General features: G+C 33.8%; 1 protein-coding gene, 2 non-coding genes and 1 pseudogene across 3 annotated transcripts; all 4 read left to right on the forward strand.

Annotated features, from left to right (window-relative positions):
* Positions 1 to 104: 104 nt before the first annotated feature.
* Positions 105 to 4,334, forward strand: LOC141835389 (protein NOI4-like). Its single transcript, XM_074722848.1, has 3 exons — positions 105 to 201; positions 3,751 to 3,942; positions 4,108 to 4,334. The coding sequence occupies exons 1-3, from the start codon at positions 106 to 108 to the stop codon at positions 4,129 to 4,131; spliced, it is 312 nt and encodes a 103-aa protein (XP_074578949.1). The 5' UTR covers position 105; the 3' UTR covers positions 4,132 to 4,334.
* A 477-nt stretch (positions 4,335 to 4,811) lies between these two features.
* Positions 4,812 to 8,623, forward strand: LOC141835189 (DNA-damage-repair/toleration protein 111-like; annotated as a pseudogene).
* Positions 8,624 to 10,145: 1,522 nt separating this feature from the next.
* LOC141835451 (small nucleolar RNA Z157/R69/R10) lies at positions 10,146 to 10,247 on the forward strand. The gene has a single exon (XR_012602392.1). It is a non-coding gene; the product is annotated as a small nucleolar RNA Z157/R69/R10 (small nucleolar RNA).
* A 127-nt stretch (positions 10,248 to 10,374) lies between these two features.
* On the forward strand, positions 10,375 to 10,511 carry LOC141835452 (small nucleolar RNA snoR80). Its single transcript, XR_012602393.1, has one exon. It is a non-coding gene; the product is annotated as a small nucleolar RNA snoR80 (small nucleolar RNA).
* The last annotated feature ends 2,217 nt before the right edge of the window (positions 10,512 to 12,728 follow it).

Raw genomic sequence — 12,728 nt, forward strand, 5'->3', positions numbered from 1 at the left:
TCCGCACCGATTCCCATCATCCTAATTTGTACCCTCGTGATGATTGGTTTCAAGAGATATCACTCCTTGGGCCCCACTTCAAACCTAGGCCCATAATACCTGGCGATGTCTGCGAGCGTAGCAGAGAGAGAGAGAAGCGTGAAGGAATCGCTCGTGGTCTTCCCGGTTTCACTGCTCGCCTGCTTCCCGATCATGGCTTCGGTAAGCAATCTCCTTTGCCTTTCGCTCTGCTACTCTTGAACACAATTATTTTGAGTTGATCGAGATGAGAAGATAATTAGGGATCTAGAAGCTGTTTCTGGAGAATGGAGATGTGTTTCCCTGTGATAGATTAGGGAAGTTGTTTTTTTTTTTCCTTTCAGTAGGTAGTAATTATCATTCTATAGTGATTGCTCACTTTAAAATTGAATTTGAATTTGCTAATTGCTTACCGTGGTGAATCCTGATTTTAGTTTGAGAAGTAACTTTTTTTTTCTGGCAAGACCTCAAAACTTCGATTGGAGTGAACGATGAAAATATTAACTCACCTGGGTTTTTAAACTAGCATAGAGGAAACATTAAAGAAAGGTTTTCAAGTTTTATACTTGAATTTCTCTGAGCATGATAATTGCCACCTTGAATTAGGTCATTTTCTTCTATCTTAAATTCAATTCCTAACCGATCATATTTTGCTACTTTAAAAATATATCTTGTGCTGGAGCAATTCAAAATGTGAGTGACCTTACTCTAATTAGTTAACTCACTTTAATTTCTAGAGATCTTGAGAACTCCAATAGACAATACACCAGAATAACAGATCTCCCAAACAATTACATCAATGTTTGGTTGTTGCTTTGATACCATTTTCTAGATGACCTGGCTTTATTACATACAAGGTACATTCAATGACTGGACTGTTGCTTGTATACTGAAACTTAGACCACAAATGTGGGTTAATCAAATTGATGAGCTACTACAGTATGCACGCAACTTGGACTGTCTTTCCTTTTTTGAATCTACTTACATGTTGGATAGTATAAACCCCCTAAGTAAAAAGCTGCTAGTTCTGTACCACATTTTTGTTATTGTTTTTTGAATAACTGCATGCATTGTTAGTGTGTAATGTCTATCTATCATCAGAGATAATTTTCTTATGTTACATCGACACTATCATACAGATTTTAACTTTTATAATATGTGAACAAAAATTATGTTAATTGATTCTTGTTTTCATTTGTTAGGAGATTGTGGCCCAGATATAGACAAGATGATTATCCAAATTAAGTTTACTTTTCATTTTAGGGTAATGAATACTTTGTCAAAAAAAAAAAATTATAGGTAGATTTCTATGTAGATCATTTAAATTAACTAATCAAGAAATATATTAGGAACCATTCTTTCGTCAAAAATAGTCTTGTCTAGGCTTATATTAGATTATCATTTTTAAGAAAATGACAATGTTTATCTAAAAATAGGGTAATTTGATTGTTGATGGGTGTTCCTTTTATCCATGAAGCTATGAGTTCATATAAATATTTTGGGTGATCCATCTTAGTTCTCATAAATTTAGGCTCATCCTCCATATAAGTGTAATTTTTAAAAGCTTCACTCTCTCTCGTGTGTTGGTGGTAGTAGTGTTCCCTCTTATGTGATGGTATTTTTTGCCTTTTCTAAAATGATATATGATGGTTAAATTAGGGAAAAATGATAATGCATGATGATACTTTTAAAATTTTGAAGGATATACAATGATATGTAAAAAATTTTGGGAGAAACTAATTATATGCAAACATTTTAAATTACCAACTAAGTAAATTTCTAAATAGAAAGAAAAGACAATTATGGAGATGATGTCAACCTTGTCTTATAATGAAGTTGTTTGAGCCTTGCACTTGATGTCTCCTCATTGCAATTTTACAATTCTAATTCCTGTTGGATCCATTCAGCCTTGTATTTTGAATCCAATAGTCTTGTGACTCTTGTGTATATTTTAAGTCCTTTGCAATGTCTTGGACAACATATAGTATCCTACTAATTTTTCTCCTAAGGTGGGCACTGCTAAAGATGTTTTTTATATGAAAGGATGCTAGAACGATTAATAAATCTCCCTTCTGTTTCATGTCGACCCAACATTGTGGAAGGATGTTGTATCAGTCGAGCCTTGAGTAGCATCGTGGCCTATGACTTAGAGAGATTTGTAGGAGAGGGATCTAGGAGGCATGACTCATGAAGGTGGTTGCGATATCAATTGTGGGTGGTTGAGTACTGGTATTGTTAGTTTAGCTCAAGGTTGGCATTGCCTATAATACATACTCAAGGCAAAGCAATTATGGTGGGGATCCTTTTTGTCCCACCGACAATCGGAATAGGTGGGGCTAGGTGTGGTCTGGTCAATGCAGTGAGGAGATGATAAGGGTAAGGCGAGATTGTTGGTAACTCCTAGCTTTGGATGTCACAAAGGTGACCAACTTGGTGTGAGTCTCTTTTATGTGTAGGAGTAGGGCGATGCACTGAGAACTGAGATCCCTATTGAACTTAGATGCCCCATTGGCCATGTAGGAGTGAGCTTGGATGCATTCTGATGTGGATGTTGGTGAATAAGGGACTCACAGGCAACAACCTAGTGCTGGAGCAATGAGCTAGGTTAGATTGATTCTGTGAAAGGAATATGAATCGGTAATCGAGTAATTTGAACTAGTATGAGAGGAGATTAACCTCACATAGAAGGAATCTGATTGAGGGTGTGAATGCTGCGGAATCACTAAAAAGATGAAATAGGAATTGTAGATGAAAATAAAACCAAATTAGAAATTCAACTCTAGTACCAATTAATGTAGCACAAAAAATTACACCACAAAATTCCAACTCTCAAACTCACCAAAGAGAAAGATACTATAAAACTAAAAAGTGATTTAATACATGAGATCTTAACCTCTTTTATAGACTAGAAATAAGAATAAGTCTAAAATGTCTAACTTATCCTTAAAAATTATAACAAACTTTAAAACCCTAATTTTCTCTAAAAATTATAGTAAACTTTTGAGAACTCTTTAAAACGAAAGAATTTATAGAATCTTAAATTTCTAAAATTTTAATAGAACTTTTTAAACCGATCCCTAATTTTCAAACTGCATCAATAATATTCAAGCAATGGAACTTTATGTAATTGCAACTTATTGATATCCATGCATATGATTAAGTGTAGGTTATTCTAATCATATCCATATATTACTTGTTTTGTTTTTGGACTTTAATCCAAAAGGCCTCATGCCAACAAGATATCTTCCATCTTATAATCCCAGGATCTTTTCCATGTATTTTCAATGTGAGACTTTGATTGTATCCCAACAATTTACCCCTCAAATAAAGGATTGTACCAACAGTCTACCCTCCTTAACCCCTTACTAGTCCAAGTCCTAATGGATCTGCCCCCTTAACGGTTCCAACAGACCCCTTACTGGTCCGAGTCCTAACGGACCTGCCTCCTTACTAAGAGCCCCCAATCATTTCTTTTGTGAGGGTTCACACATGGCATCACATAGACCCGGTATGATATTGTCTACTTTAGGCCCACACCCTTATGGTTTTGTTTTTGGGCTTTACCCAAAAAGCTTCGTGCTAATGAGATATCTTTTATCTTATAATTCTAAAAGATTTTTTTCATGTAGTTTCAATTGATCCCAACACCTTCTTCATAGTTTTTCTTTTTCATGTCTTTGATAGTTTTATATCAATCCACGAGCCATTAACAATTTCCTTTATCACAATCAGGATAAGGGCCAACCACTACCCAAGTTCGGAGAGTGGGATGTGAACAATCCTGCCTCAGCAGAAGGCTTCACTGTCATATTCAACAAAGCCCGAGATGAAAAGAAAACAGGTAGTAACTCCGGCGCAACACCAACAAGAAACGATGGAGCTGACTTGCAACACGATGATGCCTATCAGTATCAACCGAAAAGCGTATGCTTCTCATCTTATTTCTCTTCTGCTTGTGTTCTCTTTGGCCAACTTTGCTTTTAACAATCAACTGAAAAATTTATCCATTCATTCAAAATCGTTTAGGTTCGAATTGAGTGCATGTTTCGCAGCATCACTTCACTAATCTCTCTAATTAATTCGGTGCAGCGCAAGTGGTTTTGCTGTGGTTGATTTTTATCGAGCAGGTTTGCTATAGTGATCTTAATTAGTTTGAGGTTGCAAGGTAAACAGAGTTTGTTTTAGCGTATAATACCCCCAATGCTCCTGTATGTATTCTACCGTGTATTCTGCTGAGAAAAGCTTATACTTGGGTGGAAGTTGTTAACTTTTTTATTCTGTATTTTAAAACTATTTCCCAAGAAATTTGCATAAAATATCAATTTTTATGATTTTGTGTAAAAATAATTGAATTTTTTTCCTATAGGAATAGGATCAAGTGCCTTGATGGCTCCTCTTACACAATTCAAAATTAAAAAGATATTACATCTTATAAAAAATAATTTTTTTTCAATACAGAAATAACTTATAAAATACTATTGGCAATATCTATTAAGTATATTTTTAACTGATTTTTTTAATTAAAATTAATATTTTTTAATAATATCTAAAGATTAAATAATTTAGTAATTTTATTAATTAAAAAAATTTATTTGTCTACCATTTTTTAAATTTATTTTACGGAGGAAGATTTCGCGCAAAAAAAAACTTTTTAAAGAAAATTATCGTATTTATTTAAATTTATTCATTTACGTATTTTAGAATTTTTCAAAATCCTATAAATGCCACTTCGGTGGCAGAACCCCTCGTCGTCTCCTGCTCCCGCTTCTCCCTTGCCGTCCCTTGTCCGGTCTCGATCTCGCTTGATTTGACGTCGCCGGTGATTTGACGTCGCCGGCGACGGTCGAATAGCATCCTGCCGACGAACGAACCCTAGCAGGTGTTTTGTTTTTATGTAACAAATTTCCCACGCTATGTTCTTTGTCTAATTCATACATCTGATTTTCCATTAAACCCTAAATCGGTTTCTCCATTCTTTTCCATCTTCCTTGGTGAACCTTCCTTTGAATCCTGGGAAGTGTGGCAAAGATTTTTCTTTCGATACTATCCAACTCATCTGTTATGCATTCCGTGCTTTAGTAGGTTTCCTTTATTTTACCTCGTTAAAAGTACATCTTTCTTGTAATTTTAGGGGTAAATCACTTCGTTGCGCTTCTGTTTCTTTTAAGAATTCAAGTACTCTTGCATCGCGATTGTTCATTTGATCTACTCTGACCAATGGATGCCAAATATTGCTTTAACTGTAACCGAGTGGTGATGGGATGAATGCGATTGGCATTATCATTAAATTTCACAATTTGTTGTTAGTTTTGTGGCAATTAGTGTATGATTTTGCTAGTTGGCGTGCTTTTCAGGTTTCAACTTGAACAACTTAAACTCAGTGCCATTTCAGTGAGTTGAAAAGAAATGTTGGGTGGACTATATGGAGACCTCCCCCCTCCTTCAACAGCCGATGAGGAGGGAAGCAGCAGTTCATCTGTTTGGTCAAGCAGTGCAAAGATGGCACCACCCACATTGCGAAAGCAGTCAACCATTCTCCAACCTCAATCTGTTTTGAAGATCCAACGGTCGCATATTAAAGCTAAAAGTTCACTCACTCCTCAAGTGAAGGAATTGGGTGCTTCCACCCTCTTAAGTTTGTCGGAAATTGGGGTAAAGACATCTTGTTGGGGTGACATCAATGGTCTTGGAGGAGTATGATCCTGCTAGGCCAACTGATTATGAAGAGTATAGGAGAGAGAAGAAGAGAAAAAATGCAGAGGAGGAAATGAAACGAGAGCTAGAGAGGCTGCACCAGGAAGAGGAGGAAAGGGAAAGAGAGCGGAAACAAAAGGAGCAGGCAGCTGCGGAGAGCAAAGAGAATGGTTACCAATCAAGGTCCTCAGCATTGAGGATATCTGGTGAAGAAGCTTGGAAAAGGCGTGCTGCCATGAGCGAAGGAGTTACTCCTAGGTCACCTTCTCCACCTTCAAGTGTAGATGGATTTAGCATTGGAAAATCAACGACTGCTGGATTGGGAATTGGTGCTGGTGGTCACATGACTGCTGCACAGAGGATGATGGCAAAGATGGGCTGGAAAGAAGGCCAAGGACTTGGCAAGCAGGAACAGGGTATTACTACTCCTTTGATAGCTAAAAAGACTGACAGGCGAGCTGGGGTGATTGTTAATGCCAGTGAGCCTAAATCTGAGAAGAAGGTGAAAAGTGCTAATCTCAATGGCCCACCCACTCGTGTTGTACTTCTTCGAAACATGGTAATATGCTTCTGAATGTTCTTGATTCAAATTACAAGCTCATCTTGTATAATGCAATTATCTGATACAATCTTATGTTTATATTTTGTGGTATTCTTGTATCATTCTTTCCTTAGGTTGTCACAACCTAGCATCACATCAATTTTACAGTTCTGAATCTTTTAATCTTTTTTTTTCTGAGATAGTAATGGTGGCATATTTAATCAATGCAACTTCATTGTGTTTCTCTATAAACTGTAAACATTAATAAAGTCAATTGACCTTGAGAATGGAAGTATAACGGACCCTACCTATTGGGATAAAGTTTGGTTGTTGCTATTGTTTTTTGATATCTTGAAAAGAACTATTTTCAATATCTTTTATCTTGCTTCCTCCTTGAATTAATCTATTTACACCTTAAAATTCCTTGTTTGTGTTGACATATTGGGTGCATTTGTTTTCCGGAAAACATTTTCTTGAAAATATTTTTCAGTTTCTTGTAAATATGCATCAGGAAATATTCCAAGTGGAAGTCATTTTCCCAGGTGAGTCATTGGCACCACCTCCTTTATCCCCACTAACACCCCTATCTCTTCCCCCTTTGTAAACATTCACCTCCAACCCCCCAGTGGGGTTAAGCAAGAATTGAGTCAGCAAAGCAAGCATGTATTAGCCAGGGCTTGGTCAAGCAAAATAGGTGCGGACCGATGTGGAATTCAATTCGACCTCTAGATCAATTGGGAAAGGGAAGGAAAGGAATATATTTTATTTTGGCCAGCCAAAGGAGGAACAATATTTGATTTTCCCTGTAGAAGTTTTTGTCAGAAATTTGTTTTAGACATGTATGTTATTTTTCATGAAACAAACGTACCCTTAGTTTCAAATATGTTCGTGGTTCGATTTCAGGAAGTGACTGATCTAGAATTATTTTTAGTTTTTATCTTGTTGAACCTCCTAAAAGAACTCAGTTGTTTGGGAAAAGGCTGATTGCTAGGAAGGATCAATTGTTGGTCATGTTTCATTATCACATATAGAAATAGCTAGAGGAGGAAAGGATTACTGCTTATGCAAATGGCTGCACTTCTCTATTTCCTTTTGCATTTTCCAAAATGTTCTGAGTTTTTGTTTTTTCTGTGTGTTTAAGTGAAAAACAGCAAAGCACACTACATGTATGCAGTTGTGGATTCATGTTTTTTCCCCTGACATTTTTGGACATTCTCAGTACTGAATCCTATCCTGTCAAATTAGCAACACACTAGAAAAAATCAGAAATCTACTAATAGGCTCCCATTGAACCCAAGAATTGAAAGAGCAGTTGGTGTTCATGAAAAATCTTTTATATTGATTGGAATTCAGTTTCTGTCATCTAGGCCCTACCCTATAGATTGACCTTCCAAACATTTTATAGAATCAATTACATTACTTTAGGTAAATATTTGAAGCTAAATCTGAGTGAGAGAGATGGAAAGGTATGATACAATTGTGAAAGATTAATAAGATTTTAGAAGTTTCATTGCTTCTGCTGCTTCAAATGTTGGTTCCCAGATGATGACTCATGACATCTGGTTATTGAACATTAGGCCTTATGTAATGCTATTTGGCACTCTCTTTTAAGATATATAGTAAAAAAAGTGGAAATGTTTCAAATGACAATTTTCCCATCACACTGTGCTTTTGTTAATGTGCAAATGCTAATGATTTTCCTTCCCCAGGTTGGACCAGGAGAGGTAGATGCTGAGCTTGAAGATGAGATCACATCAGAGTGCACAAAGTATGGTACTGTTACACGTGTGTTGATATTTGAGATAACAGAAGAAAACTTCCCTGCAGAAGAAGCAGTCAGGATCTTTGTACAATTTGAGAGACCAGAGGAAGCCACAAAGGCATTAATCGATCTTGGCGGGCGTTTCTTCGGCGGAAGAGTTGTTCATGCTTCATTTTATGATGAGGAAAGGTTTGCGATTAATGAGTTGGCTCCGCTGTCTAGTGAAGGAGCTGGTTACTATTAACGCGAGAACAACTTGGGGTGGAAACTAGCCTTGCACAGTGACCCTTTGCGATTACTTTTCTTGGTTATTTGTATTTGATGTGTTCCACTTAGTTTGCTAATCTTGGAGATGTTTCTTGCAGCATTCTACAACAGCCTACAAGGCATGTCTCCCTTCTGTTCTTGCAGCATTAGTAAAAAGGTGTTTGTTAAGCTGTAAACTTGGAAACATGGACAAGAAGATCCTCAAGTGGGGAGGAAGTGCTTTTCAATGGTTATTTTCTTAAACTGAATGCGTTGCTATCACAGTTCACATACAAATTATAGTTATATGTTGATCATTTCATGGAATATTTGTTCGACTTGATTGTTATCAGTATCAAACAAGTTATTCAGATGCTCATATCTGCCTATCTGAATCTTACACTGCCATCAGAATTCCTCCTCTTGCTTATTATTGTCCCTCTCTCTGTCATCAGAATTCTTCCTCTTGCTAATGAAGTTTGAATACTATAAAGTTAATTCCAATATTACAAATATAAAAATAAAGGTTTATTTATGTATAATAACTCACAAAATATATGAAAATTTAAAATACTGATCAAATGTATGAAATTAAAAAACAAATAAATTTGTTTGTGCCCTTATAAAAAATAGAGAGGAGAAACTTGAGGTTGGAGATCATAAAGTTCACCATCAACTTGAGCAAGTTGGAGATCATGAAGTTCAATTCCATTCTGCATGAGCCACATGCTAAAGAAGGTCACACATCGAGGGTGTGTTATGGAGCAAAAGATATCTCTGGGATATGATTGAATTGGTTATTATGGAATAGATTTGCTATAGTAGGCAATGGTCAAATCTCGATGAAGTCAAGTCAATGCTCTCTCTCATAGTGACCAATTATATCTTCCCGATTTACCTCCTTACAGATAATCATGGAATCGATTGTATAAGACCGTTGGAATGGTGGATTTCATCTTTTACTACCGTTACAAAGCAAAATATATATTTATTAATTTTTTAAATATTTTAAACTATTTTTACAAAAAAAGTTATTTAATCAAAACATTTTTAGAAAAATAAAGCAATCAAAACGTAAAAACAATGATATTGAATACTGAGAAGTTAAACGTTTGATTTGCTTTCTCGCGCAAACACAATACACCAAATGCGATAGCGAATAAGAGAGCTGAACAGGGGAAGTGGTGGCGAACCGGTCCAATTGCGCCGAGTTACAGACTCGGTGCTTTTAATCAAGGTCACATCTCGTCCGTTCATTCCAGTCAAGGAACACGTTAGGGTTTGCCTCCAGCGTCTATAAATAAGGACGAACCCTTTCTCTTGTGACAGGAACGAAGCCGCCCGCCCCAAGGGAGAACAAAGGTAGGGGGCGCTGCGAAACATGGAGTCGAGTCGTAGGAAAGGGCAGAGGTAAAAAAACCCTAGCTCTTGCCATCTTTTTGCGTTTCCGGTTGTCTCCTACATCGATCTTGCGCGTGGTTAGGTCCTTTGATCGCTGAAATTACTGTTTGGCGTTCAAAAAAATCATGGCCTCTGTGTTCAATGGTTCGATTTGAGCGAAGAGCGTTGTTCTTTTACGATCTATCGGAGTTGGTTTCAATTTTAATAGTTTTTGTTTCATTTCCTAAAAACATTAATATTAGTTTGTTTCGACAATGATGATGCCTCTTTATGTGGACTAGAGTCTCTGATCTCTGGCCATTATTATGTCCTAGAGGTTGACGACTATCCCTTGGCTGTCTGAGTTCAACCTAGCCAGATCTCGCTGTAATCAGATCCATCGATCCATAAATATAATTATTGCTCATCTATTTTGTGTTTGATCAGTTTTATCTGTCAATTTTCTGCTCGAATTTTTAGTTTTTGAGATTTAGCAGGAGATTTCGTTGAGTAATGATGATGCATTTATATGGACTAGAGTTTCTGATCTCTGGCAATTCATGTGTCAGTGTTTGAAGACTAACCCTTGGCTGTCTGATCTCAATCCTGCAAAATTAAACTCATTAGGGATTAGCTCTTGATTTCATATTCGTTCTCTGCTCTTTTTCCAGATCGATCATAATTATAAGTATTGTCTCGATTTTGTGTTTGATCAGTTTTATCTGCGCCCATTACCAATTCCAGGGGATTATCAGTTCTTCTCTGGTATAATGGCTAACCCTTGGCGCCAGATTGAGTTTGTGTGGTTATCCTGATTGATGGCTTAATTGCGTGTCCAGGGGATTAATCCTGGAAACGCCATGCATATTATTTGTTTTTCCCTCGAAATCTTCCTTCCAAGTAATAATGGAAAAAAGCACATTTATTTCCATAGAATTATGCATAATTTTATATAAAAAAATAAAGTTTATTTTTCTTGTTTTAGATGTAAAAATTTTTATTTGACAATTAAAAAGGAAATAATATCCTTGTCTGAATCTCCTTCAAGATAGCTTTTGTATAAATACAAAAAAGGAATGAAATAATGTATTGGATAAATGCTTAATAAAATATATTTGTTAATTTTTGTAAATTAAATAGCTGATTTTGAAATTGTGATCGATTTTAATATATTTGGCGCGATATAAGAGTGAATTATAATTGAGGCTAGAATGAATATCAATTTCTTGTTTAAACTTTCAATTAATATTCAATCAGCATTTTGTTTTTCTAAAATATGATTGATTAAAAATAAATATATTAAATACTGATTTAAATTCTGAGTGTAAAAATCAATTGGATAATTATGTGAATAAGTTAAAATTGTCTACTTGTTGACAAAAGTGTTTGGTAACAAAAGGGAATGAATTGCTACAATCATGGTGGGCTCATGACAGAAAAAGATTTGGAGCTTTTTAGGCCACATTTGACAAAAGAATAAAAATAGATGGTCTCTCTGGGCTAGTAAAAGTGCAAAAATATCAAATTTAAAATAAATCTGAATTTTTTTAACGGCATCAAGTAATTTTAGCCGAAAGTAACCAAGAATCTTGACCAAAGACATAAATAAGGTCAGGGGAACATAGAAGTGTAAACATAAATAAAGTGGGATAGTGATTATTTTTTAGATAATATTGATTTTGTTAATGATTATGAATATTAAAAATAATTTTTTATAATTAAAAATATTTAAAAATAAAAAAATAAATGATATTGTTAAAAATATTATTAAATTAATTTTTTAAAAAAATTTAATTCTATTTTAATAGTTTAAGAAATAAAATTAATGAAATAATTAAAAAGATAAAAATTAAAATTTACATTTAAAATAATAATAATAATAAAAGATAAAATCTAAATTAATTTTTTTAAAAAAAAATTAATCTTAAAAATTTTAAATAATTATTAAAAAAGTTAAAAGATTAAATTAAGAATTTGATGATTTAATTCAAGTAAATCAATAGTGTTGTAATTTAATCATGTCAGAAGGTCATCAATTAATCATCTTTTTTATCGGTAGTCTTTGATTGTTCTTCTTCAAAACTCAAAAGAGAGATGATAATTTCAATTTTTTCATGAGTCTGGTTGTCACAATTTGAAAGGAAAATATAATTATATCAGAGATATAAATTAATCATGTTATTGGATATTCTGCAATTAGGACTTTTCAAGAGTGTTATGTTGTTAATTTGAAATTTTAACGAATCAATTAGGAATGCAATGATACCAATTTAATAATAAATTAAGCTTAGTGGATCATTAGAGTGCAATGATACCAATTTAATAATGATCAATTAGGCTTGGTGTTATAATTAATAGACAAGAATTAAGGAGATAAAAGAAACTAAATAATTATATAAAAAGGAGAGTAATTAACGTACAAGGGGCGCATGCTGTTACATATTCACTAGCTAACAGTCTATATCTTTGAAATAGTTTTAGACTATTATAAAATTAGTTATTATAATTTCTTCTAAACTTAATTACATGGGATATTATTATTAAAAATAAATAAGTCACAGTCATAATTAATGTATACATTACTATACATTAAAATACAATTATATCCTATTATGTAAAAGGTGGGATCACGGCGAAGAAATTTTAATATTATTTTGACTTATAAAAAAAAAATTATTGATTCTTATTAAAAAAATTAAATTCTTTTGTTAATCATATATAACTTTTATTGTTAACTATACCTGTTAATTGTTAATGTAGTTTCATAAGTTTTTTAAAATTCAATTAATAAAGTCTTATTTATGTTCAATCATGTCTCAAACAAATTATAATTTAATAATTTTATCAATTGAAAAAAATTTATTAATAAAATTTAAATATGAAAATTTAATTAATAATTTTACATTTCAAAAAACTAAAAAAATTAAATTTTATATCAAAATTTATTTTTAAATTAATAGTCCCAAACTAAATTTTATATAAAAATATATTATATATAAAACGATGAAAAGAGTGAAAAAAATTATATTTAAAAAATTATATTAAAGGTCAAAAAAAAATTTAGCCTAGGGCCTCATGAAACCTTGA

This window comes from Curcuma longa, chromosome 9 (assembly GCF_044706935.1).
Source record: "Curcuma longa cultivar G26 ecotype Majalengka, Jawa Barat chromosome 9, ITB_CL_G26_1.1, whole genome shotgun sequence".
NCBI lineage: Eukaryota > Viridiplantae > Streptophyta > Magnoliopsida > Zingiberales > Zingiberaceae > Curcuma > Curcuma longa.